This window comes from Pseudorasbora parva, chromosome 3 (assembly GCF_024679245.1).
Source record: "Pseudorasbora parva isolate DD20220531a chromosome 3, ASM2467924v1, whole genome shotgun sequence".
NCBI lineage: Eukaryota > Metazoa > Chordata > Actinopteri > Cypriniformes > Gobionidae > Pseudorasbora > Pseudorasbora parva.
The window spans coordinates 5,793,983-5,821,206 of record NC_090174.1 but is presented as its reverse complement, the minus strand read 5'-3'; the positions used below and the strand labels follow the sequence as shown (position 1 = coordinate 5,821,206).

Sequence of the window (27,224 nt, the reverse complement as noted above, 5' to 3'; positions counted from 1 at the left end):
TTTATAATGTTATAACAGATTCCATTTCAAATAAATACTGTTGTTTTGAACTTTCTATCCTGCTTTAAAAAAATAATCACAGTTCATGCAAGAATATTAAGCAACATTGATAATAATAATAAACGTTTCTTGAGCAGCAGATCAGCATATCAGACACTGAAGACTGGAGTAATGATGCTGACAATCAGCTTTGATCACAGGAATAAATTACATTACGATTACATTAAATTACAATATATTGACATAGAAAGTTATTTTAAAAGCGCAATATTTCCCAGTATTGCTGTTTTTACTGTATTTTTTATTTTAAAAAAAATGCAGCTTTGGTGAGCAGAAAATACTATAAAAAAACAATAAAAGATCTTACCAACCCTAAACTTTTGAAGTGTACTTCCTAAAACACTAAACTTACAACATTTTCTCTTAGGAACCATGTCGGGGAAAAACAACTCCAGCTTAAATGATAGTTCTCTCTATTTACTCACCATCCTGCCCTTCCAAACTTGTATGTGGTTGTAATTTCTTTGGAACACGAAAAAAAAAAAAAATGCAGCTTTTTCCAATACAGTGGCCATTGAACAGTGAATTCAACACATCTGTCAAAGTCAAAAAACAGCACAGAAGTGGGTCATACGAAAGGGGCTGTGCAACCGATAGCAGTTGATCCGTGATCCGTACGGACCAGAGTGGGAGTTTATCATTTGGATGTTGTTTTTGTCTTGCAAATTTACACAATAAAGTGATTTTAAAACATGAAAATTACCCCATGATTTACTGTATATGACTTTCTTCTTTTAGACAAACACATTCAGAGTTATATTAAAAAATGTCCTGGCTCTTCCAAGCTTTATAATGGCAGCCCAAAATTTAAAGCACAAAAAAGTGCATCCATCCATCATAAAAGTAAACATACTCCACAGTGACGGGTTTGTGTCAGACTGTCTTCAGTATTCAACTTACACAGCAAGTGTAACACCTCTCGCAGTTCAAAACACTTACGGCGTATGTCCCGCCAGTTACGCTTTTTTCGTATGTTGAATATGGAAGGTGGTCTGGCAAAAGTTAGATATTTTACTTTATAAGAGGATATTTTTCTTACACAGATGCATCACTTCACTTCAGAAGGGCTTTATTAACCCCCTGGAGCCATGTGGAGCACTTTTATAATAGATTCAAATTTTGGGCTCCCATTCACTGCCATTATAAAGCTTGAAAGTAGCCTGGGTGCCAGCCGAACTTAGCCCCGCCCACACATTTTTTAGGTCGGGCGGTTCGGTCTGGACTTGATCCATAGAGGAGTAATTATCTCAGAACAGAAACTGTTCGGACCAATGATGAACCCTTGGACATAGAAAACAACCCGCAGAAAAAAACGCGGACTTGGCAACACAGTGCAGTTGAGCTCTGTTGACATTTGACAATGCGTCGCTTCGTTGCTCTGATTGGTTGTAGCTCTATCCAATTGGGGTCTTTCCTGGTTCGGTTGAAACACGCCCCATAATCACAGCCCAATGGAGCAGATCAGACTCATATTCTGACTAGAGTTGAGTATGACCACGTCAGGCTAGCTTGGAAGAGCCAGGACATTTTTTTAATATAACTCTGATTGTATTCGTCTGAAACAAGAAAGTCATATACACCTATAGGATGAGTAAATCATGGGGTAATTTTCATTTGAACTATCCCTTTAAGTGGCGAAAGAGAACTCGATTTGGTACAGCTCTTTTACGGACACAAAATTGTGTCAAAATACCCATCTTAGCATCATAAACACAGTCTGTTATTTCTTAAGTGAATGTAAAGAGTTGAGAAAGAAATCGGATGTGTATCATTATTTTGGATCACGTTTTAAAGTCACAGCAGTCTATAAAAACCTTCTGCTGTCTATATCATTAATGTTAATCAAACAACAAAACACATATTTAACAAAGATTAACCATATTTAATTTATGCAGTGAACATTAACGATTACATTTCTATACCTAAAAAATACTGTTAGACATTACTTTATTTGGGGGTGGTATCCAAAATAAAAGCACAGGCAATTGAGGAAGTCATCCTCGAAGCTAACATAATGATGGCGATTTTGCCAGCCCAGAATGTGTGAATGTAAGTATCCATAAAGGAAATGATTCCTAATGTGAGTTGAATGCAGAATGAAGAGTATCAGAAGGCTCAACTGAAATGAACACACACACACACACACACACACACACACACACACACACACACACACACACACACACACACAGAGGGAAAAGCTTATAAAATCTCTAGGAGTGAACCAAGCCTCGTACATAAATAACTGCACAATGTTTATCTTGGTTTATTATTCATGAGAAAACCTGACTGAAGTGAAACCATTAACACAGTCTCACACACTCTCTCTTAAACACAAACACACACACACATACAAACTAAACAATATCTGTATCGCTGTGCTGTATGGGCGTACATGTGCATGAAGCACATTTCCACATTATACCACCACACTGAGATCTACATTTATGTATTTACAGAGAAAATAAATATTTTTATAGATAAATTATCCAACTTTGAAGTCGGCATGAAACAGAAGTTGCGATGGTCTTTTCTTCCCTTCTGTATATCTAAGTAAAAATCATTTCTCGAACAATGAGAAATGTAGGGCGGGGCTTGATATGACAATGGGGAATTAATTGGTTTGCTATTGGTGGATCTCATGTGAGTGACAGGTTGCCCCGCCCTCACGCCAGTAAACGTCATCACAGAAGAGACAAGCTACAAGAGAAAGGGGAAGATATTCTGAATAAAGATTAGGGCACATGAATTTCAAAAAATAAAATAATGACGTGCACAGATATGTCATTTATAACAAAAACTGCAATGATCCATAAAACAATTGTCAAGTTTGATTTCATGGTGACTTTAATGTGAAATTTAGAGAGCGGAAACAGTCAAAGAAAACAACATTGAAGGCCTAGTAAGGATTCGAACCCCCTTAGTGAGAGAGGGAAAGGTCAACTATGTGCCCTGATACTGATTTAAGGGTGAATGAGATTGTTAAGCGAATGAGTGTGTTGGGGGAGATAGCCTGAATCCAGTGACATATTAACATTTGGAGATGAAAGAGGGAAAGGCCCTCAGAGGGAGCTGCTGAGCGGAGAAAGAGAGAAATTCTTCCTCATTCTCCGTCTCGACCGGGGAAGAATGCAATTACTGCGGTGTAACCATGCCCACTGTGGGCCAGTGTCCTCTGGGACACACACACACACACACACACACACACACACACACACACACACAAAACAACTGATACTGAAGCATTCCAGGAATGCAGGTGTTCAAAACAGGCAGCTAAAGCATTCGCCGCTCTTTCCAAATCCTTTAGACCCTGGACCTCTCTGCTGGAAAGGCCACTACAGATGGACACCAGGATATGTTGTGTTGGGGATGTTATTGATATTGGAGGATAGCAGAGAGATGAAAGAAAATGATAAATGATCTACACTCTTATAAGTTCTACAAGGTTCTTTATTTGGCATTGATGGTTTAAAGGAGGGTCATGCCTTCTGACTTATTTACACAGTTAAAGAGCTCGATTCTCATGCTAAACATGGCCAAAATAAAAGAGTTGACTAAACAACGTCGTCACTAAAGAAATGTGTTTCTAGTGAGAGAAAGATTCCCAAATAGCCCAGCATTAAACAGTGGATGCAGTTTGTTTTTCCAGAGCTGTAACGGAGTTCTGCAAGTGTGTGTGTGTGTGTGTTCCCAGGCATGAGCCGAAACCACAGGCAGTAAGTGAAACTGCATTAAATGTGTGTGTTTTGTTTGCAAACGGTGTGTAAGTGCATCAGATGTGTGTATACTGTCATCAACACGAACATATAGTGAATCAGAAGTTATCCAGGGATAATGCCATGATGTATTGTGCGTGTGTGTGTGTGTGTGTGTGTGTGTGTGTTTGTGATTATTTAGCTCCGCCCACTGCACGCCTCCACAAGCTCGGCTGTTTTACGAAAGAATCGGTACATTGTATATGTCTTTTATAAATAAGATAAAACTAAAGACTCTATGAAGGATGTAATACTACTCTATAGGACTCAAAATTAACATGAGACTGGCAGAAGCTGTGTGTGTGTGTGTGTGTGTGTGTGTGTGTTATGCACCCTTTAACATCCATGGATCCTTTCCATTGCGCAACAGGTTCTTTATATTTTTCTTTACACTAAGAAAAAAAAGGTTTCCGACTGTAATATTTATTGAATACATTTAATATTCAGCAATATTATTGATTTGACTGCACTGACACTATTGGATGAGGACTGAACTGAGCTGGACGATGACATCATGTTTTTCTGCAGAAGGCTTTATAGATGAAATTAACTAATTTAATAATTGATGATCATTACAACGGGACTGAATCTCTGATGATGCTTTTCTTTCAGAGCTGCTGCAGCCCAAATGAACTCCGCATCATTGAGTCCTGTTATCTTATCACTGTAAAGCTGTTTTGAAACAATCTGTACTGTATAAAGCACTATATTATATCTGAGAACAGCTAAAAGTAAAAAAAATATAAAATTCTAATTAAAAAGTTTGAATACATTTTTAAATAAACTTAATCAGTATTTGGGTTGCAGATTTTGCCTAAATTAAGCTGTCGCTCCTAATTTGGCATCAAAAGTTTTATATTGATAAACTTTTTTGTTTCCAAAAAAAAAAAAAAATACATTTTATAATTGTCTTACTATAATTTTGCAGTGTTGAATGGTTGAGCTTGTAATAGACACTTAATTGTACCTTACTGTACATTTATATTTTTTTTAGCAGATGTGTTCTTTCCAAAACAACGTATAATAGCGTGCACAAATCACTATCTCGGCCAAAACAAGGACAGGCAGCTGAGTCAACACAACGTCCATTAGAAGGACGTTCATCACAGAGAAGCAGCTCAGATCAACTGCACATGCAACTTCAAAGAAGAACTTCAATCAAATTCATTTGAAATGTGTATACCTATACCAAATGTACATAAATCAAGCAACTTAGCCACTTAGAAACTGGATGTCTTAAACAAAAAATGTGCATTTTTTTAGACATCTTTTACATTGTGTTGTGTTTTAGGATCATAGAAAATGTCTGTAAAATGATTGGAAAATGTCCTGGCAGAAAACTTCCTGTATCTTTTCCTTTTTTTCATTACAATGTATTATGGAATCAAGTCATATGGATTGTAAGTTTACGCTTTAAAAGAATTATTACTTTCTGGGCAGTGAGCTGGTTTTGTGAGTTAAGATAAACCTGGTATTTATTACTCTGGAAAAAAAGACCAGGGTAAAGGAGAGGACAATTACACACACACGAACGCGCGCACACACACACACACACGCTCGTGTGTGCGTGCGTGCGTGCGTGTGTTGTGTGTGTGTGTGTGTGCGCGCGTTCGTGTGTGTGTAATTGTCCTCTCCTTTACCCTCGTCTTTTTTTCACACACACACACACACACACACACACACACACACACACACACACACACACACACACACACACACACAAACACACAAATTGTGTATTGGAGGGCCCCAATAAGCCTACAAAGGTCAAAATATCCATAACTCACTTTTTGCAATGCACACATGTGAGAAAATGGTGAGATTGTGTCCTCCCCAGGCATCACTGATCAACACCAGTCATTTATAGACTGGTCTGGATAACGCCTGGCCAAACATCAGAGCTGGAACACTTCTACAAAATGTCTTTCCCAACACAACAGACTCCCACTAGAAATGAAAACAAATTAGGGAGAAAGATATCTGTACAGTATGTGTGTGTGTGTGTTTACAGCTAAGACAAATTTGTCCCCTGAAATCAGTGAAATAATACACACAAAAAAGCTCAAATTGGGGACTTTTGCATTTTGAAAAACAATTCAGAAGTGAAATAATGTTGGTGATTTATTTATTTATTTTAAAAGCAGATTTTCTATTCGGGGCCAAATCAAGCTGTGGTTAGGCCGCTGCTCTGTGAAATCTAGTCCATAAATGACAGACCTTTGTATGTCTAACACTTAACAAAATCATAAAGGAACATTCAACACTTTATATCTTCACGCTGCCGCTTAGCCAGAGAGAGCACTTGGCATGTAGAGATATGAAAGAGCTTCAAAAACTCTTTTTCAACCAACACTTATTTCTGTGTTGCAAATATTCATATCATCACAGACGTACTGAGATAAAAGTCTATGGTTCAAAACACTGATGCCTACGGAAGGGATCCAAATAGTCAACAGAGCAAAATTACCTTTCAAAAGTAATGTAGCGCGTTAAATAATGATTTAATTGATTACATCGTTACGCCACTAGGTGGCAACAAAAGACTGTTGAAGAATGTGTTTGTCATTGAATCATTCATTCAAGAGATCCATTCAAAAACGCTGATTCATCCAGTAATGAAACGAGTGACGTATTTATGAGTGAGTCATTTAATCATTCATAAACATATTCATTTAAAAATGCTGATTCATCCAGTAATGAAACAAGTGAAGTATTTATGAGTGAGTAATTTAATCATTCATACAAGATTCGTTCGAAAATGCTGTTTAATTAAATAATGAAACTAGTCGATTATTTATGATTGTCATTGAATCATTCATTCAACAGATTCATTCAAAAACGCTGATTCATCCAGTAATGAAACGAGTGACGTATTTATGAATTATTGAATCATTCAACAGATTCATTCAAAAACGCTGATTCATCCAGTAATGAAATGAGTGATCATCTTTGTTATCATCCTTGGTGTGAACGCCCCTTAAAGGGGCAGTGTGTCAATTTTCTCACAGCGTCAGGGTGTATGGAAATAGAAAAGACTCAATCAAAGGCAACAAAAACATTACGGTACATTATGTAAGGTCTTTATACTCCATTGAAAACAAAGGTATGTATATTATATTGCATTTATGTCAAGATCATAATGTTTATGATCAAATTATGTGTCGATCTTCACAAACACACTGCACCATTTTGTGTGTTTATATATTTGAAGTTTGACTGTTCAAAACATTACTGTGGAGATGTGTGGATTGAGAGCGAGAGAGAGAGAGAGAGAGAGAGAGAGAGAGAGAGAGAGAGAGAGAGAGAGAGAGAGAGAGAGAGAGAGAGAGAGAGAGAGAGAGAGAGAGAGAGAGAGAGAGAGAGAGAGAGAGAGAGAGAGAGAGAGAGAGAGAATGGAGTGTGGTTAAGCCATGCTATGGATAACAGTAATCTCATCTCATGGGGAGTGTGACATGGCTCTCGTATAAATGGGTTAAAAAAAAAGCTACACACACATATATGCAAGCTCACAATCCCTGTGATCTGCACAACACGTGTATACACACTCAACTCAAATCACACTCATTGCACAAACACACACACAAACTGAAGGACAAACAGTCATATTGTATCCAGATGTTGGGAAAAATCCAAACCAAATGATCGCCCTTGAACGTGTGTGTGCACAAACTTATGGAAACTCACAGCTCTACATGTCCTCAGTTATGAGTTAGCATGTGTTACCACTGAACAGAAACTGAATAATAAACAGACAGACAGATCACAAGTGATCAATTTAACTTATGAGACTAAGGCCGGTATATTTCAGCTCATTATAATATTAATCAGCATTTCTCTGATTACTCCTCTATCACTAAATCCAATTCAATGTTTGTAATTGCATTAGAATGACTACATATTAAGTTATGGTTAATTTCCAAAGAAAACAAACTGTACTCTTCTTTCTTTCTTTCTTTCTTTCTTTCTTTCTTTCTTTCTTTCTTTCTTTCTTTCTTTCTTTCTTTCTTTCCATGGCATTTGGCAAAATCAATTTGTCTTTGCTGAAGTCAATTTAAAGGACCAAAACAAGGTAGTAAATCAACTTTAATAAGACGTTCTGGATGTATGGCAGCTATTTGCACAAGGGTTGGGTTTCAAAGAGAAGTTTAGGCGTTTGGTCAACTTGCGGTCAGTGATGAGGAGGTTTAAGAATTATGGTAAACTACTTTCTGACAAGAATCATTGTAAACGAAGAACAGAAAAGATGAGGTGTTACAGAAAAAAGAGAGATCAGAAGGTAGCAGTGACTTTTTTTTTCAGCAGCCTCGATCGGTTCCAGAAATATTTTCTTTTTCCATTTTCTCCAGAGATTGAAAACAATTCTTCAACAAAAGAGCCGTGAAATAAATTAGCCAGCTCCAGTGTGAATCGTAACATTACAAGCTTTATTTTTGAATCGTAACATTACAAGTAACATTTTTGAGGGAAAAAAAAGTGAAAATCTAGATGTAGGAACTTTTTAGGCTAAGTTAGGCCTATATAAAAATATATATATTTAAGGGGGGAGTGCAAAATACACGTTTCAAACAAACCATGGCTTTACCGAAATACACTTTGATAAAGTATCTAGGCTTTAGCCTAATAGCGATTTATGTTTTAGAGCTGTCCAGGACGGATTTTGCGGGAAATTGCATACATACGTCATTCACACGTGCGTGTCACGTCATATCTGCAGACAGAGAAAACTCGCTCTGGCTGTGGAGAGTGAACGTTTGTTGTCACAATGAACAAGAAAAATTGTCCATGGACCATTTAAATTGCAAAACCTACCAGTTGTAAAAACACTGAAACAGTTATTTATGTGTCCACTCGCTCTGATAAAGTCCTGTTTCCATCGTTGCCTCGAACATCATTCATCCCACAGAGGAGACCCGAAGCACAACCAAAACAACGTTCTTCCGCAAGACAAATGCCGTTTTATTTTTCAACAGCCAGAGGCAATAGTATCCTACCGCAGCACCGCAGTTTCAGAACGCCACAGAACCGGAAGTGAGGGGCGGGGCTTAAACAGTAGTTGCGCAACCATTTTCTTTAGTCAAATATAAGCTGTTTTTTTATTTTATTTTATTTTTAATGCAAAGAGCATACATAAGTGTAATTACAGGTTAGACAAACAGAATATGACACAGTGAGACAGTTTTAAGTTACCTAATATTCACATCCCAGAGAAAAATAGTCTCATTAGAATATTGAATCTGCTTCAGATAATACAAGGTATGCAAACAAAACACTTAGAAAGGAAAGATAGACATATTCACATAAGTTTTGAGCTAATTATTTCTCTGGCAACTTGGCCAATCACGTTAACTCGGCTAATTAATTGGGGACAAATGACTTGATGATGATCAGGTGACAGATGACAGCAAAGCATGCTTTCTGTGGATAAAACAGACACACAAGCTGCATGGGTTTATGTTGCAGTGATTTCTGTGGGTTTTAACTTCGTTGACTGTTCAGTTGATTTTGAAATGCCTCCCAAAAAAGCTTCTGCAGAGCCAACTGCCACAATCCCAAAGGATTCTGAGAATGAAACTACTGACAAAAAAACAGGTTTGATAGCAGTTTTGTGATGTGTCAAATTCTGGACTAACTTTATCAGGATTTGTTTTAATATGACTTGTTTAAATGTCACTTTAAGACTCTTCTGAAAGCTCAAGCAGTAAGACGACTGTACGGAAGGTTTCTCCACACCCATCCGCCATGGACATGGTGAAAGAAGCTCTAAAAGAGCTGGACTCCAGAAAGGGTGTTTCAGCTCAGGCAATCCGTGGCTACGTCAAGGAGAAGTACAAGACCGTGGATGAGAATCGGCTGAAGCTAATGGTGCGGCGAGCCCTGAACAAAGGCATCGAGACTGGTGTGTTTGTGAGACCTGCAAATTCTGGGACGACGACGACCGGTGCTCAAGGGCGCTTTCGGGTAGCTTCTGTGTTTCTTGCTCCGTTCTGGGAATCATTGTTCAGAATTTCAATATAATGAAACGCCTGAATGATCACCATGTCCTCTTTCAGATTGCTGCCAAGACCAAAGCGAAGGAGCCCAAGGTGCAGTCAAAGGAAAATGCTGATCCCAATGTACAGAAAGCATCCAAACCTAAGAAGGCCAAGACGACTAAAGCCAAGGGTGAAGGTAATGTTTAAGTAGGCTATTAAAGTTAAGCTTTTCTTTCAAGGCATGTTTACTCAAGTTAAGAATTATTCTAGTGTTAAGAGAATAGCAGCATCCACAACTGGGACACCGGTGACGTAAAGATGTTCTTGGGTTCACTTGCAAAACAAGTGGCTATATACACCAAATGAAACTGCCAACTAGATTCTTTTTGCACCAACTGAAAATCGTATTTTATTTGCGCTCATTGCTGTGTAACATGGCAACATTTTTCTTAAGTCTCTATTTGCACAATGAAACTGTCAATAGACTCTTTGCAGTAAGTGTAAATGGTGGTTAGACTAAATAGTGACGGATACTATTTGTTTAGTGTTGTGCGGTTTGCAATAAGCATGACTTATTTATTCAACGGATGCTGCCTAATTACAGCCCTCCCTGACCCTAATTGAAATGCTACTAAATGCATATTTTTTTTTTTTTTTTTTTTTTTTCCTTCTTCTGTAATCTGCCTGGCCCAATCAGCTCTCTGTTGGTGTAACTGGCCTTTGCCTTTTTGCACTTGGTGTAAATAGCATATTTTTCCTCTCAGCTGATTGGGGTAAACTAATCGATCTGTGCTGCGGTTATGTTGCTGTCACTGCTGGTTGTGCTTGAAATTAAACCAATCATTGTGGTCCATTGGCGTAGCGGGTTATGATTATCTTTTTTATTTTTAAATGCCCCCCCCCCTCCATTCAAGGAGCAAGCAAAGAAAAGAAATCCACAAAGAAAAAGGAGGCCACAGATGTGAGTTGTCTTATTTTCACTTCCTACATGCACAGATACTCAGCGCTGTGACGTCTGAATGCACATCCACCCCCTTTCCATCTTTCCTCCCTTTCTCTTAGGATGCTAAGCCGAAGACTCCTGAGCGCGACGCCACCGCCTCAAAGGTGGCCCCTGCTAAGAAGCCAAAGGTGAAGAATGCTGCAGGGGAGGGTGGAACTGAGCCCAAACCGAGCAAAGCTAAAAAAGCCACTAAAGCCTCAAAAGAGGGAGTTGAGGAGCCAGCGGTTAAGAAAGGAGGAAAGAGAACTGCAGCAAAGGTAGAAGAGGGTGACTCGGGAGAGAAAGGAGCTGCAAAAGCCCCGGGGAAACGTGGAAAGAAGTGATTTTTGCAGGACCTTTTTACTGTTTTTACTCTATGTAGGCCTGGTGACTTTTATTCAAGCACTTGTATACCAAATAAAGCTTTTTACGTATGTTCAAGAAATGTGCCTTTGGCTCTCATTGGGCAGTTTGGTGACAGTTGTTTAAGGCGCTAATGGCTGATGGGCAACTACTCAGAATTTTTTTTTTTTTTTTTTTTTTTTTTTTTTTTTTTAAAGCTTAAAATGGTATCATTGATACTGGTGTTCCAATCATGACTGGGGCATAAATAAGGCTGCATTTTCACTTTCCCAGCTGTAACTTTTTGTTTTTAAAGCTAATGTTCAGCTCATGACATTTGTGTTTAAATGTGTACAAAATTTTGCGACCCTGGGTTCAGGGCTAATACTTCGATGTTTACACTATGCACGGTTAATTAGCTTGGTTCAGTTGCTTTGTGTAAAATGTACTGAAATTACAAAAGTTATGACAAATTATACATTGCTTTAACTACCAAAATATGTTTAACAATTTAAGCTGTAAAAGAGTCAAGTTCACTCTCTGTATTTGAAGTAGATTCCATATGACATTTCAGTGTACTTATTTTGCACAATTGTGACTCATTCTGTTGTCAGACTGTACTATATTCACCATGTGACCTGCCTGCATTAGTTAAGTCCCTTGACTGCATTCACAAACTCTCCTGTGGCCTTATGGGAAAGTGAAATGCCCATTGCATGTGCACTTCAATCTCACTGGACGCAGTAAGGTCATCTGGGTACTTTTTGCCTATGTTTTATGAGTGAATTCAGTTTTTTTTTTTTTTTCTGTACTGGAAGTATTCCATTTTGGCTGGAATGTTTAAAACCATTTGCTCTAAAACAGGCAGCTGTGGTTGCCTAAAGTTTAAAAAAAAAAAAAAATCCCTTAGAAACATCCACGTTTATTCAACTAGAATTTGCAGCATTTCATTATCTGAAATGGTATTTAACACAGAAAAATTATTCATACAAGATAAATATTAGCATTTAGCGAGTAGGCCTCATATTTTTCATTTAATCTATTACTCGAAGTGTCTCATAATTTTGGGTGTGACTCACAGAACTATAATACCATAGAACCATTGCTGCTCCAGGGCTCAGACTGATCTGGATTTGGAAATCAATCTTACTTTTGTGCCAGTTTTACAAAAAAAAAAAAAACTGGATTGGATTACCATGATCCAGATACACACCTTTTCAGATGGCCAAATCCAGATTACTAGTGCTTCTAATGGGATCTCATATCACAATGCAGCTACAGAATAAAATAATACATCCCCTTTACATTTTTTAATTTCCTTTAAACAGTCGGACCCTTACAGAGCCCTTAAAGGGACATGCCGATGAAAAAAAAAAAAAGGAGATGGGATGGGAGAAACAAATATTTCAGTGTTTTTGCGAACACTGAAATATTTGAAATATAAACACAAAAGCATTAAAAAGAATCTAAAAAACAAAACAAAATCCTCACCGTCATGTCCCTTTGGGGCTCCGTAGTAGTTTCATCTGACCCACAACAAATAAATTAAACACAAATACACATGCAATAAGGGATGCAATTGTTAGAAACTACTTTTAACTGGTTCGTCTTGTACTGGGGATTATTTAATGGCACTGAAATCTCTTTTTTACTTTACTGAATAGGCTACTGAAAAGCTTAATATGAAGCCTAATAACTTCTACTAAATGATTACTTTTAAACTAATTAAGAACAAAATAAAAAAAATGATGTGGGGGTATATATCAGAGGCCAGTTGTTCAAAAGTTATCTGATCGGATTTTGCCCATCGGATCGGGTCAAATCTTGTAATTTGGTTGTTCAAAAGGAAAAAAAGGGATTATGAAATCAGATTAGATCACAAAATCCAATCGTGGTTTTGATCTGGATCAAATCATCAGTTTGTGTTTTAAAAATATGAATAAGATTGGAATACCTTTGGATGTACTGATCCCAGCAGAAGGTTGGATTTCAGGATTATTTTTTTTATAAAACTTTAAAACTGGCCAAAAAAATACAACATTTGTATAAGTAAACATTAGGCTACGTATTAAGCCATTCCGTAGTCTACAGAAAAGCAAAAAAGAAATATAAAGTAATTCCTAAACAGCTGTAAATATAAACACAATAATAATAATAAATATATTACTTTTAATTTAGTGTTTTGATCACTGTTTGTAAAATGCATTGGCATGATCATTAGAGATGAGCCAGTCAAAAGATATTTGTGAGCAATGCAAGGTTTCTCTGGTCAATACCACGCAAAACTTTTCCCCATGTTTTTTCCCTCCATGTCCCTTTAGGGACTCCGCAGGGATCAGGCTGATCCTGGAGAGCAAAACATTGGATTTCCAAATCCAGATCATTCTGATCGAGATTAAACCTTTTGAACAACCGGCCCCTGAAATCCACACATAATCCAGAATATTTTTCCTTTTTTTGATTAAAGGTATCCCGATATTACTAAAAAATTAAACAACACAGACTGACTATTCGATCCAGATCAAAAGCAAGGTTGGATTTTGTGATCTAATTCAATTTCGGAATCTTTTTTTTCTTTTGAACAACCAATTTTCAAAATTTAATCCAATTCGCTCTGACAAAATTATTTCAAATAGAAAGCAAGCAATGAGCACGCTTTATGATCACATTTTAGCACTTCTAGTTCCAATCGTGTTATTTATGAATTGTTTCATTATTTATTTGTGAATTATGGTCTAAATGTATAAATATATTTAAGTTTTTTCTAAGACATAAAATCATCAGTAATACTCCATTGTGCTGTGTCTTGAAAAAGGCAGTTTCTAACAAGTGGCTAAATGGGACCAACAGGTAATCTCATCTACTCACTAGTCGCTTTCACAGCCTCATTGTTTAGGCTATAATCGTGCTGTTGTATAGTCAAACTTTCAGAGATTTGTTTTAAATACTGAAAGTTTTGACTGAAGTGTAATGGTGGTGATGCTGCCATGTGACCGTAATGCTCTTTGTTCATAGCCTTTTATCTCTGCCATGTGTGTGTTAGTCACAGAGCTTATTTTCTGCAATAATCCAGAAGTCAATGGAAAAATCCTATTGGTTTTTAAGAAAACCAGGGTGATGCTAACTTCTGGGGTTGGTCTACAAAATACGTCATCACTGCATCTATATTTTTAATTTAGTTAGTTTGAGAACACTGATTCCCTCCATGTGTGATGTAATTGACCTATTGGTAAGCCCTGCCCCCCTTAGTTACTGTTGCTAACTCAGACAAACAAACAGAGTTGATAACTGTCCTATATGACAGCTGTCAGTGTGAAAACCTGTGTGAAAAAGATGTTTTTGGACACAGAAGGACCATTTAGGAGCATTCAAGTGGGACTTAAAGGGGTGGCTGCATGCGATTTCACTTTTTAACTTTAGTTAGTGTGTAATGTCGCTGCTTGAGTATAAACAGTATCTGCAAAGTTACAGCGCTGAAAGTTCAATGCAAACGGAGATATTGTCTTTTAACGTTATGCCAGTTTATTGCCTACAAAAACGGCCGGTTTGGACTACAACGAGCTTCTTCCTGGGTTGGTGACATCATAAACCCTCGCTAGTCTCCGCAGACTTCTGCCCGTAATGGAAAGGGGCGTGGCGTTTCCAGGACAACCTGTGCTTGGCACTTCAGCCAATAAAAATACAGGAAACTACATTTGGCCATCTAACCAATCTAAGACCATTGCGTTTTTCGGAGGGATGGGCTTCATAGAAGCAGGAAGCAAACGAGCCGTTCAAAGGACAGTGGAGACAGCGGTGTGGAATAAAGGTCAAATATAAGAAAAATGCGGCGTAAAAAAAAAAAGAAGAAGTATTAAGACATGTTATACTGCGCCCCATAAACACTACCAAGCCTAGGAAAACAAAACACGGAACCACCCCTTTAAATATGATATGGAGAGATATATAAAAGATTTTAAAATAAATATAGTGGGTAACAAGATTATTTTGGATGCGAGAGTTTACAGATCACAATGCAAGCGGGAGAAGCCTCATGACGGTCGTCCCAATCACAGATGACAACATCCATGATCAATGTAGACCTTCGTTTATGTGTATTTGACCTACACCGTACATGACGTGAGAAGTTTGTAGCATGGACTCACTAAATTGAATTGTACTGAATGAGAGAATGACAACCACAATACCTGGAATCCGAGTTACAGTTACGCATTTTACCATTTTTGTAGCATAAACACCATCAAACCGATGCGCGCTTCGGATCTTCCAATGTTTCACGATGGTGTTTGAAACTAAAGATGTCTGAGTTCTGGTCCCTGCACTGTAAAAAAAAAAAAAAATGTAGGTCTCTAATTGAAAATTTTCAAGTGACTGATCACATCTAAATTTTTCAGTTGGCCAAATTGAATTTCTGTTAATTAAATTGCACCAATTCACAGAATTTCAAATCGGCAAACTGCAAATTTGAGATATTATCAGTCACTAGAAATTTTTCAATTGGAGGCATTTGTTTTGTTTTTTACAGTGTGTGCAACTGATACTCAACTGCCATTGGCTCATCATGCGTTCGAGGGGAGGGGCACACCGATCAAAGGTCAATTGGCAGTTCGCTATTCAGGTCGCACTTTTTGATACCTACAAACTCTGGATGAAATCCTGAGGTAGTTTAGAACAAGTGTTGTGAGGTACTGAACCCGATCTAAACCAGATTTGATTAATTTGCACTCAAAAAAATGCTGACAAGATAGCAAGAGATATCAACATACATCCCTGTTGAGTTAAAACCCAAACTAGTCATGCAGAAGTCTTACGAAGGAGTTATTGAGTTTACAAAACCACACTCTAAAAAATGCTGGGTTAAAAACAACCCAAGTTGGGTTGAAAATGGACAAACCCAGAAATTGGGTTGTTTTAATGGGTCCATTCACTGGGTTCAAACAACCCATTTTCTGGGTTTGTCCATATTCAACCCAACTTGGCTTGTTTTTAACTTGTTGTAAACTCAATAACTCCTTCGTAAGACTTCTGCATGACTAGTTTGGGTTTTAACTCAACAGGGATGTATGTGGATGTCTCTATGCTATCTTTACAAGGATAAAAAGTATTTAGGCCAGCTAAAGCTGATCCCATATCAGAGTTTAAAGCCAACCCCCCCACCCAGGTTGAGGGATGGCATGCCTGTGGGCCGAGCCTGAGCAGTCAAGACATTCACATTAAGACTTGCTGATCCGCAGGAAAGACGCCCGGATCAAAGGTCGGCTCACAATGGAATTCTTCACTTTGGGACTGAGACTGTTTGTGAACGTTTGACCCCTTGAGGGAAGTTTAATAAGACTCTGAATAATACTCTGCAGTTTCCACCACGCTCGGGTCCCCGAGGGCCTGCAAAAGCCCGGGGCCGATTCATACAGCAGGGCCCCCGAAATCCCTCTGATTACCCTCTCATTAGTGTACGGCTCCCAGCCAGGTAAAAGAGTGGGATGGTGGGGAAGTAGAGGAAAAACAGACTAAATGACCACAGGTGGACAGAGGGAGGACAGGAAAACAGATTGATGAGCTGGATGTGTGGACAAGGAAGACGGATTGAGGAAGTGAAAACAAATGGAGTGATATGAAAGAGGACAAATAGACTGGGCTTTAAAGTTAAGACAGACTGATTGAAAGAATGATAGAGGTGGGCAAACACTAAACCGTACAAAGACTGAGGAAGGCATGGACAGATTGATGGAGAGAAGGAGAGATAACCTCAGGCTTAGAGTGAAGCGAGTCTGCTGTTCTTGAAATGCACTCGATTTTGAAGGGGTTGTGTGTGTGTGTGTGTGTGTGTGTGTGTGTGTGTGTGTGTGTGTGAGAGATGGGCTACTGTGAGATGTGGCAGGGCCGTAACCACCATAGACACTGAGGGGGATAAGATCCCAACAATAATCCGATGGGAACAAACTCCTCCGCCCCCCATATGATGTTCTTGATACTGCTCTGCTGCGTTAAATATGCAAAAACCTGCTTGTTGTTAGGATGACAATTTTCTAGAGTGGTCTAACAGCACTTGTCAATGTCAAACTGACTGAGATAGCCAATTAAATCAAGGAAGGCGGGGCCCACTGTTCACAGAAGCTTACGTTGAATGCCAGCATGACATTTAAAAAACTTACACTTACCTTTGAAAGGTAAGATGCAAGTAGCTAAACATTTAGTATTACACAAAAAAACCTGTGCAAAAGAAAGTAATTTTTGCTTCGGTTTTTTTTTTTTATATGTAAATTTTACATATAGAATTAAGTACAATGTACATAACTAAGGTAAGTAAAATTAGCTAAGAAAATAAGTAATTTTAACTTGGAGAGTAAGAGTCTGAGTCTGATTTTCTACTTGGAGTTGAAGTTTTTTTACAGCACTGAATTAAACCACACTTTTTGAGTGTATACTTTGCTTAGAAACAACTTAGTACATAATAAAATAGATATTATCATATAATAATTACCAAGCAACTCAACCAATACTTGGTACATAATATACAATGATAGTAACATTTAGCGGATCATTATTTGAGTATCAATGTGTCATTTTGAGTAAACAATGACCTCCAGATGTCACAAAATGGCAAGTTACTAAACCTAACAACAAAAGCATTGATAAAACTGTGAACACAGCTGGAAAACAGCAACAACAACAAAAACTAAAAAAACTAACATGTATTATTCTTTCAAAAAATATATTTGTCACAGTTTCTGGTCACCAACGTCCACTGAGAAATGTTAAAAGAGACGCCATCATTTACACTAATCCTGTAATTCATAATTGAATGTGACGAGAAAATAAATATTCTGTTTTCTTCATGTAATGAGTAAAGGCTCCTTCATACTAAGGACAATAACTATAAAGATAACGATAAAGATATAGTTCTAAAAATCATTCTAAATATTGAAGACTATCAGTTCACACCAAAATTAATGATATAAGAAGAGAGAAACTAAATAGTTGGTTTCACTTTAAAGGCCCATGCACACCAAGAATGATAACTATAAAGATAACTATATTAGCATCCACACCAGCGGACAATATCCTTCTGTTTGTTCTAAGCAGAATAATTGTCTGTCACTTTAAATATGTACTAAAGGCACATCCAGAAACTTAAAGGGTTAGTCCACCCAAAAATGAAAATTCTCTCATTTTAAGGTACACTAATGTCGTTCGACACCCGTAAGATCTCTGTTCATCTTCGGGACACAAATGAAGATATTTTTGTTGATATCCGATGGCTCAGAAAGGCCTTCATTGACACCAATGTCATTTCCTCTCTCAAAAGACACTAAAGACGTCGTTACAAAGCCCATCTCACTACAGTGGCTCTACAATCATTTTATGAAGAAAAAACTAAATAACGACTTAGTGATGGCCGATTTCAAAACACCGATTTTTAGAACTATAGAAAGTTACCAGAGTCCATTCAGCTGTAACGAGTTCAACCAATTAAAGTGACAGACAATCATGCGCTTAGAATAAACAGAACGATATCATCTGCTGGTGTGGACGCTATATAGTTATCTTTATTTGTTCTTGTTTTAAATGGGCCTTAAGAGTGAACATGTGCAAATAAAAACGTGTTTTGGTCACCCCAATTTTCAAGGCATGCTTGCGGCTTTGATTTGTGAATGAGGAACACTCCCCTTTTTTTGAAAATAGTCTTATTTTCCAAGTTAAACAGTTGAGTTTTACCGTTTTTTTAATCCATTTATTTTCCAAGTTAAACTGTTGAGTTTTACCACTTTTTTAATCCATTCATTTTCCAAGTTAAACAGTTGAGTTTTACCGTTTTTTTAATCCATTCATTTTCAAAGTTAAACAGTTGAGTTTTACCGCTTTTTTAATCCATTCATTTTCAAAGTTAAACAGTTGAGTTTTACCGCTTTTTTAATCCATTCATTTTCCAAGTTAAACAGTTGAGTTTTACCGTTTTTTTAATCCATTCATTTTCAAAGTTAAACAGTTGAGTTTTACCGCTTTTTTAATCCATTCATTTTCCAAGTTAAACAGTTGAGTTTTACCGCTTTTTTAATCTATTCAGCCGAACTCCAGGTCTGGTGGTAGCACTTTATCATAGCTTAGTAGCCTATAATTCATTGATTTGATTAGACCGTTAGCATTTTGCTCAAAAATGACAAAAGACTTTTAATATTTATCCTATCTATCCTGTAAACTTGACTCTTCGTGTACTAAGAAATTAAAAATTGTGATTTTCTATGCCGATATGGCTAGGAACTATACTCTCATTCCTGTGTAATAATCAAGGAACTTTGCTGCCGTACCATGGGTGCAGCGGCGCAATGATATTACGCAGCGCCTGAAAATAGGCTAACTTCCGTCAACATAACCAACGTGACAACCTGCTGCGTAATATCATTGCACCGCTGCACCCATGGTACGGTCTAGAAAATCATAACTTTTCATTTTCCGTCGGTCTTAGTACACGATGTAACTACAGAAGAGTCTTGTTTTAAATAGGAAAAATATCAAAAGTCTGGTTATTTTTGAACAAGATGCTAATGGTCTGATCAGATTCAATGAATTATGCTAAACTATACTAAAAGTGCTATCCCCAGATCTGGAGATCGACTGAATGGATTCAAAAACAGCTAAACTCAGCTGTTTAACTCTAGGGGAGATGGAAAATGAGCATATTTTCATATTTTAAAAAAGTGTTTCTTAAATATAGAAAATAGAATAATTTCATCTCGACTTTCTGTTTGTGAAAACGAACTAAAGATTTCACAATAAAGCACCTTCAATGGATGACTATCAGGCAAGGTCACACGGGAGAGTTTAAAAGCTGAAATTTGTAGCTTGTACTTTAATAATGTGTACCAGATAATAATGAGAGCTATTGAAGCTGTCTTTGGAGGCCCAAGCAAGCCCATTTTTAGGACAGCTAACAAGCAAGAGTACCATCTCATGCTTTTCATGGTCAAGCCTTCCTACATGTTTTTCTTTACTTTCTCATCTATAGATCTTGTCAACTAGTATGCTGAAGCAGGACTACTCTTCTATAGATTAATTTGTGACTGCACATTAGCAACATCGTGGATTTTTCTCTGTAATAAACAGCAACATTTTGCACAAATCACAAGTCGTAATTTCTGAGTTAATCAGCATTGTCACAGGTGCTGTCCACAAATATCAACTTGTATTCAACCCAGAACATTATTTTAACCCTTATAATGACCAGCAAATACCCCTAAAGCATGGAATGTTAATAATACACACACACACACACACACACACACACACACACACACACACACACAACACACACACACACAGAGTGTCTGGTTTTATATCACTCTTATCTACTTCCCTCTCAGTCAGGTCTACCCATATGCTTCACTGCACACAAGAATGAACTAGACATAAAGAGCTGAGTGTACACACACACACACACACACACACACACACACACACACACACACACACACACACACACACACACACACACACACACACACACACACACACACACACACACAAACACACACACACACTCAGCTCTCTAATAGGACAGACCTCTGTCCTTATCTTCCCCGTCATTCTATAATGGATGGCCATTCGCACAAAGGTCACATACACACACTGTCAACACTCAGGCACCAGAGACGTCCCTCTGACAAGTGTGTCACACACAGAAGTATACACTAAACGCACGCTAAAGCACAAGAGAATGACCTCTATAAAACAGACCAGTAAAACAAAGAGACTTCAAAAACAAAATTACAGCCCTTCAGTTTGTTTGTCAACGAGAATGCTTTTTCAGCCACAAAATGATGTCATTACTTTCAACTCACTATGTTTGGAGTAACTATATAAAAGGCTTAAAACGGCAAGAAGACAGATATCTGTCATTACGTAAAGAACATAGAGTTTGTTGAATTTTGCGAAAAAACAATTTTGATGTTTTAAAAAAAAAACTATAATTTAGTATGTTATATAAAAAGAATCCTACTCAATTTACAAAAGCGTGCTTGACAAAGACTATGTTCAATTTGTTGTATTTGAACAAGGAATTCATGAATGATTTCAGTTCCACTGGCTTTCAAGTTTGAGCCACATTTCTCCTCTTAGGCCCTGTTTACAGCTGTTATTAGGTTGTGTTTTGGTCAATCGGATCATAAGTGGACAACACTAAGTACAGGTTTTGAAAAAGTTTGGAGCGACCACTTCCAGAGTTAGTCGAAAAAACACATTTGACCAGGACTGCTTTCATAATGTAAACACTCATGTGGTCGAAGGCGTCCAAACAGCCACAACAGACCGCCTACTCTTCGCCAACTCACCTAATGCGGAAACATTATGGTAAGTGTACTAGCCAGACTAAACTTTTTCGGCCGAAGACCTAAGTTTGGTTTGAAGAAGAAAAACGTACCAAGCACAGTGTCGTCTCATAGACCCTGCCCTTGAAGAAATCAGATCAGAAGTGGTTGAAAGTGGACAAAAGAGATTGATTAAAACAAAAGATGTAAACAGGAATGTGACTCCCACGTCTACTTGTGATCTGATTGACCAAAACGCGTCTTAATACCGTAAACAGGACCTTAAAGGTGTAAAAAGGACCTTAAAGACGCACCAAAAGTGCATTGCCCTGTAGCAGCCATTAGTTTTATAATTATCCTTCTTCCTCTGCCATGTGAGTCTGTGGCAGCTCTTACAACCATTCATAGGAAAATGATGAAATTTGGCACAAATAATCGAGTGGACATGAATAAACCTAATGCCAACTTTAATGACTCTAGAACCAACTCTATAGCATCACCATCACTTTAAATATTTACTTTTCTTTTGGTTATAACTCTTCAACCATTTGTCCTAAAATAAAAAAAAAAACGTATGCTTTATTAGAACCATGATTTGAGTGTACATGCCAAATTTGACGAGCCACCTACAGGTCATGAAATCTGAAAAATGGCTATTTTTGATTGTAACTTGGAAAATGTTTGCCAGAAAATATATAAAATATATAAATAACCCAATTCCCCCGGTCATGCTGAATCTGCCAATTTTGCCAGAATTGGTCAATCCGTCCACCATTCAAACATCTGATGTAAATATTGATTTCTTTTAAACGCTTTGAGAAACTGGCACGACATTTGGTAGGAAATCATCAACAGTACAACATGAAGGAATCTGAGAAGCTCAATGTCAGCGCCACCTAGAGTTCCAACGATATAGGGCTTTTTATCACAACGCTTCAAAATATTGTCTCAGTGCCTGTGTAGATTATTTTGGAGAACTCCAACTATGCCATTGTCATAGATCATAAAATGAATTTGTGAATAACAAAGTGCTCCCATCTACCAGTAAAGCCATATTCGGATGGGACTCGTTTAACATGGAGAGCTGGGGTAAAGAAATGACTACCAGAGCTTCTCAGTGATTTTAGTCCTGTCCCAATGTGCCATCTCAGTAATCATTATGGACAATGTCAGAATAAATTTTACGATGACATTTACCTTCTGTAAAAAGGTCCGGAAAAATTACCTCAGCCAATGCTAACCCCGTATGTACCCGCCATAAATATGTATGTAAATATTCCATAACTTCATATTTAAAAGTAGTTTGTGACAATGAATGGAGGTTAAAAAAAAAGCACTTGTCGGAGGAATAAAACTTATGTTCGTTTAGCTTTAGCTAAGTGCCTGTTTCCAACTGAATTTAATTAGGCTAACTAATTAATAAATTGTTCGACCGGACCTACCTGTTATAGTATATAGGTTATATATAGATTATATTTGTTTGTGAGAATGATATCAAGTTAATAAGCCAACTTAATAAGCACATGACGACAGGGAGGTGACGGCAGTGCAAAAATCGAGTTATTCTCCCACTTCTGCTAGTTTTACTGAGATTTCTTATCCTGTGCGAATTGGCCATTAATATTACAGACGTCCTGAGGTAAAATTACATTACTCCATCTACCCATGTAAAACGAATCCCATCCAAATAAAGCTTAAGACTGCAAACATACCTTTATGAACCTCGTTTTCATCATCTCAGTAAACATATTGACCTTATGAACACCTTTCACACCTAACTAATAAATGACTAAAGCTGCACACACACACACACACACACACACACAAAAAAACAGCTATGCTTGCTTCATGTTTTTTCCTAGGCTACAGTATCTGAACTGAAATTGTCAATGGATTGAAATTGTCCTTTTTTAAATGTAGTTTGGCACATAAAACACACTTAATTGCTTATTGCTTTAGCATGGGAGTTGAGAACACAACCCTACAGACACGTCCTCTCGGCTGCTTGTCAAAAATGGGATGTTTTGGCTGGAGTAATGACTGAGGAAGATGATAAGTCCATATGCGGAGGAAGAGAGGAGTGTGCTGACTTCTGTCTTTTGTCCTGCAGAGGGATGCATGGTAAGAGGAGAGAGGCTGGCAGGCATTGTTTAGAGACAAAGATTGGAGTAGGGGGTGGGGTGGGACACTTGAGGAATGTGCTTTGTGTTAAAAGATAAAGGCTCCTGGATCAAACAGACAAACAACTTAGACAGACCCCTAAAACTCAGCACGGCAACATGTGATTTACTGAGGCATTCAGAGGATCTTACCACAATAAGGACAATCATAATCTCTTAACCACTCTCCCGCCCTAATAATACGGAGCCAACATTAAAACAATTTGTATTTGACAATAGTTTCTAATGTAGGCTCCTCTTTTCAGTTTCTTACAGATGAACCACTAGGACCACATAGGTTTCAAATGTTTGCTATTTAATGTTAGAAATGCTGTCAGAAGTCATACAGTCTTGTTCAAAATAATAGCAGTACAATGTGACTAACCAGAATAATCAAGGTTTTTAGTATATTTTTTATTGCTACGTGGCAAACAAGTTACCAGTAGGTTCAGTAGATTGTCAGAAAACAAATGAGACCCAGCATTCATGATATGCACGCTCTTAAGGCTGTGCAATTGGGCAATTAGTTGAAAGGGGTGTGTTCAAAAAAATAGCAGTGTCTACCTTGACTGTACAAACTCAAAACTATTTTGTACAAACATTTTTTTTCTTCTGGGATTTAGCAATCCTGTGAATCACTAAACTAATATTTAGTTGTATGACCACAGTTTTTTAAAACTGCTTGACATCTGTGTGGCATGGAGTCAACCAACTTGTGGCACCTCTCAGCTGTTATTCCACTCCATGATTCTTTAACAACATTCCACAATTCATTCACATTTCTTGGTTTTGCTTCAGAAACAGCATTTTTGATATCACCCCACAAGTTCTCAATTGGATTAAGGTCTGGAGATTGGGCTGGCCACTACATAACATTAATTTTGTTGGTTTGGAACCAAGACTTTGCCCGTTTACTAGTGTGTTTTGGGTCATTGTCTTGTTGAAACAACCATTTCAAGGGCATGTCCTCTTCAGCATAGGGCAACATGACCTCTTCAAGTATTTTAACATATGCAAACTGATCCATGATCCCTGGTATGCGATAAATAGGCCCAACACCATAGTAGGAGAAACATGCCCATATCATGATGCTTGCACCTCCATGCTTCACTGTCTTCACTGTGTACTGTGGCTTGAATTCAGAGTTTGGGGGTCGTCTCACAAACTGCCTGTGGCCCTTGGACCCAAAAAGAACAATTTTACTCTCATCAGTCCACAAAATGTTCCTCCATTTCTCTTTAGGCCAGTTGATGTGTTCTTTGGCAAATTGTAACCTCTTCTGCACATGCCTTTTTTTTAACAGAGGGACTTTGCGGGGGATTCTTGAAAATAGATTAGCTTCACACAGACGTCTTCTAACTGTCACAGTACTTACAGGTAACTCCAGACTGTCTTTGATCATCCTGGAGGTGATCATTGGCTGAGCCTTTGCCATTCTGGTTATTCTTCTATCCATTTTGATGGTTGTCTTCCGTTTTCTTCCACGTCTCTCTGGTTTTGCTCTCCATTTTAAGGCATTGGAGATCATTTTAGCTGAACAGCCTATCATTTTTTGCACCTCTTTATAGGTTTTCCCCTCTCTAATCAACTTTTTAATCAAAGTACGCTGTTCTTCTGAACAATGTCTTGAACGACCCATTTTCCTCAGCTTTCAAATGCATGTTCAACAAGTGTTGGCTTCATCCTTAAATAGGGGCCACCTGATTCACACCTGTTTCTTCACAAAATTGATGACCTCAGTGATTGAATGCCACACTGCTATTTTTTTGAACACACCCCTTTCAACTAATTCAACTAATTGCCCAATTGCACAGCCTTAAGAGCGTGCATATCATGAATGCTGGGTCTCATTTGTTTTCTGAGAATCTACTGAACCTACTGGTAACTTGTTTGCCACGTAGCAATAAAAATATATACGAAAAACCTTGATTATTCTGGTTAGTCACATTGTACTGCTATTATTTTGAACAATACTGTATTTTATTCCAAAATCAAAAACAACTTCCCAACCCCCTTCTTATTACTGTAATGCAACTCTCATAATGCAGTTTTTGTTTTAATTCTAATAAACAATATGCATTATTGATATTTATTATTGTTATAATTATTTGTTATTTATATCTGTTCTGGGCTATGTTTACACATACTGCTTGTTTGTCAATTTTAAAGAAAATTATAACTGATTGATTAGAAAAGTCTAAATATCTTGTGGGGAAAAGAATAAATAGGTTCACTAATTATTGGTGTATCTTTAGTCAGGACACAATGATTTTCATTACTCCAGTAATGAGAGTCTGAGGATAATTATCTTTGAGAACGTAGATAATCACCTATGAAATAACATTTAAAAGTAAAAGATCAAGGTGCATTACATTAGAAGTCCTGGGGGAGTCGCTTATAATCGTCTTTAAAAGATCTCAACAATTATAACTGTTCTAAATGACTTTGCGTCTTTATGCCAAATATAATTGATTATCTTTTGATTCTAGGATTGAAAGTGTACCTGGACACATTTACCAAATAACACTGCGTCCCAGATGTGTTTGCAAAAATGGGATTGATAAATGTACAAACAGACACGCAAGGACACTGCAACATGGGAAAACAATGAGAGGAGGCGAAGTCAAAGAAGGTTTAAGTCAAGGACATTTTCAAGGAGTCTTGGGAAAGAACTGGCTCTTTCTTCTGAAGGGATTGGGGACAGAAGATCCATTGGTGAAGAGACACAGATGGGGGGAGGGGAGGGGGACTCTAAGCCCCATTCCCAAATCTCACTCGCACCTCTGCCGAGTAGAGAAGGTCATTGTATCTTCAGGGAGGAATGCTTAAAACAAGAATGTCCAAGAAATCGGATCACCCCGAAACAATTATGGAAATATGCATCCAACAGGTGTGTGTGTGTGTGTGTGCAGACAGAAACACACTCAGTCACAGATAAAAGGATGAAGGAGGAACCCAGGAGAACGGGAAGAGAGCAAGAATTAAAAGGGTCATATACATTTTGCATTCATTTAGATTTTTCTTCTAGGCCGGCTTGTAATGTTTGTGAGAGATTTAAGTGCCAAAAATATATTTAGTTTGTCATGACCATTTTCCACCTTCTCTCTGAACCTCAGAATTAAACAGGCTTCCTAATTCAGGACTATATTTCTGCTGTGCCTTGACTACATGCAGTATGTAAATGAGCTCTTCACCTTGAGTTTGCTGCCAGGTCCCAAATAATGTTTGCCCCATCCTTCATTAACATCCTCTTTGCAAATCTGCACCACATAGAGAAATGTTCACAAAACAATCCAAAATGGTTTTCTCAAGTGGTTGAGATCAAACCGAAATGAACAGGGATCTCAGTCTTAAAAATAAACAGCCATACTTCCTCCTTACCCTAACAGCGCTGTCACATTTACCATTGTTAGGCAAATTTTTGCTGACGAAATCCAGTCATATCAATAGGAAATCACACGATATTTTGCTCTCGCAAACATTCCCAATGCAGATTTCGGAGCAGGCTCATGTTGTACATATTGATCAATGAAAGCTGATTGGTTTGAAAGTGACTTCTGTGTGAGCTGAGCTTACACTATTCATATTGAACCGGTTTGAAATTACATTCATGTCACTTTAGTTTCAACAAATTCTCTTTTTGGACTAGG

General features: G+C 37.7%; 1 protein-coding gene across 1 annotated transcript; it reads left to right on the top strand.

The window, feature by feature from the left end:
• The first annotated feature begins 9,248 nt into the window (after positions 1–9,248).
• On the top strand, positions 9,249–11,217 carry h1m (linker histone H1M). Its single transcript, XM_067439892.1, has 5 exons — positions 9,249–9,407; positions 9,496–9,776; positions 9,869–9,986; positions 10,705–10,751; positions 10,853–11,217. Exons 1-5 carry the CDS (start codon positions 9,326–9,328, stop codon positions 11,114–11,116), a joined length of 792 nt encoding a protein of 263 aa, XP_067295993.1. The 5' UTR covers positions 9,249–9,325; the 3' UTR covers positions 11,117–11,217.
• Positions 11,218–27,224: the final 16,007 nt, after the last annotated feature.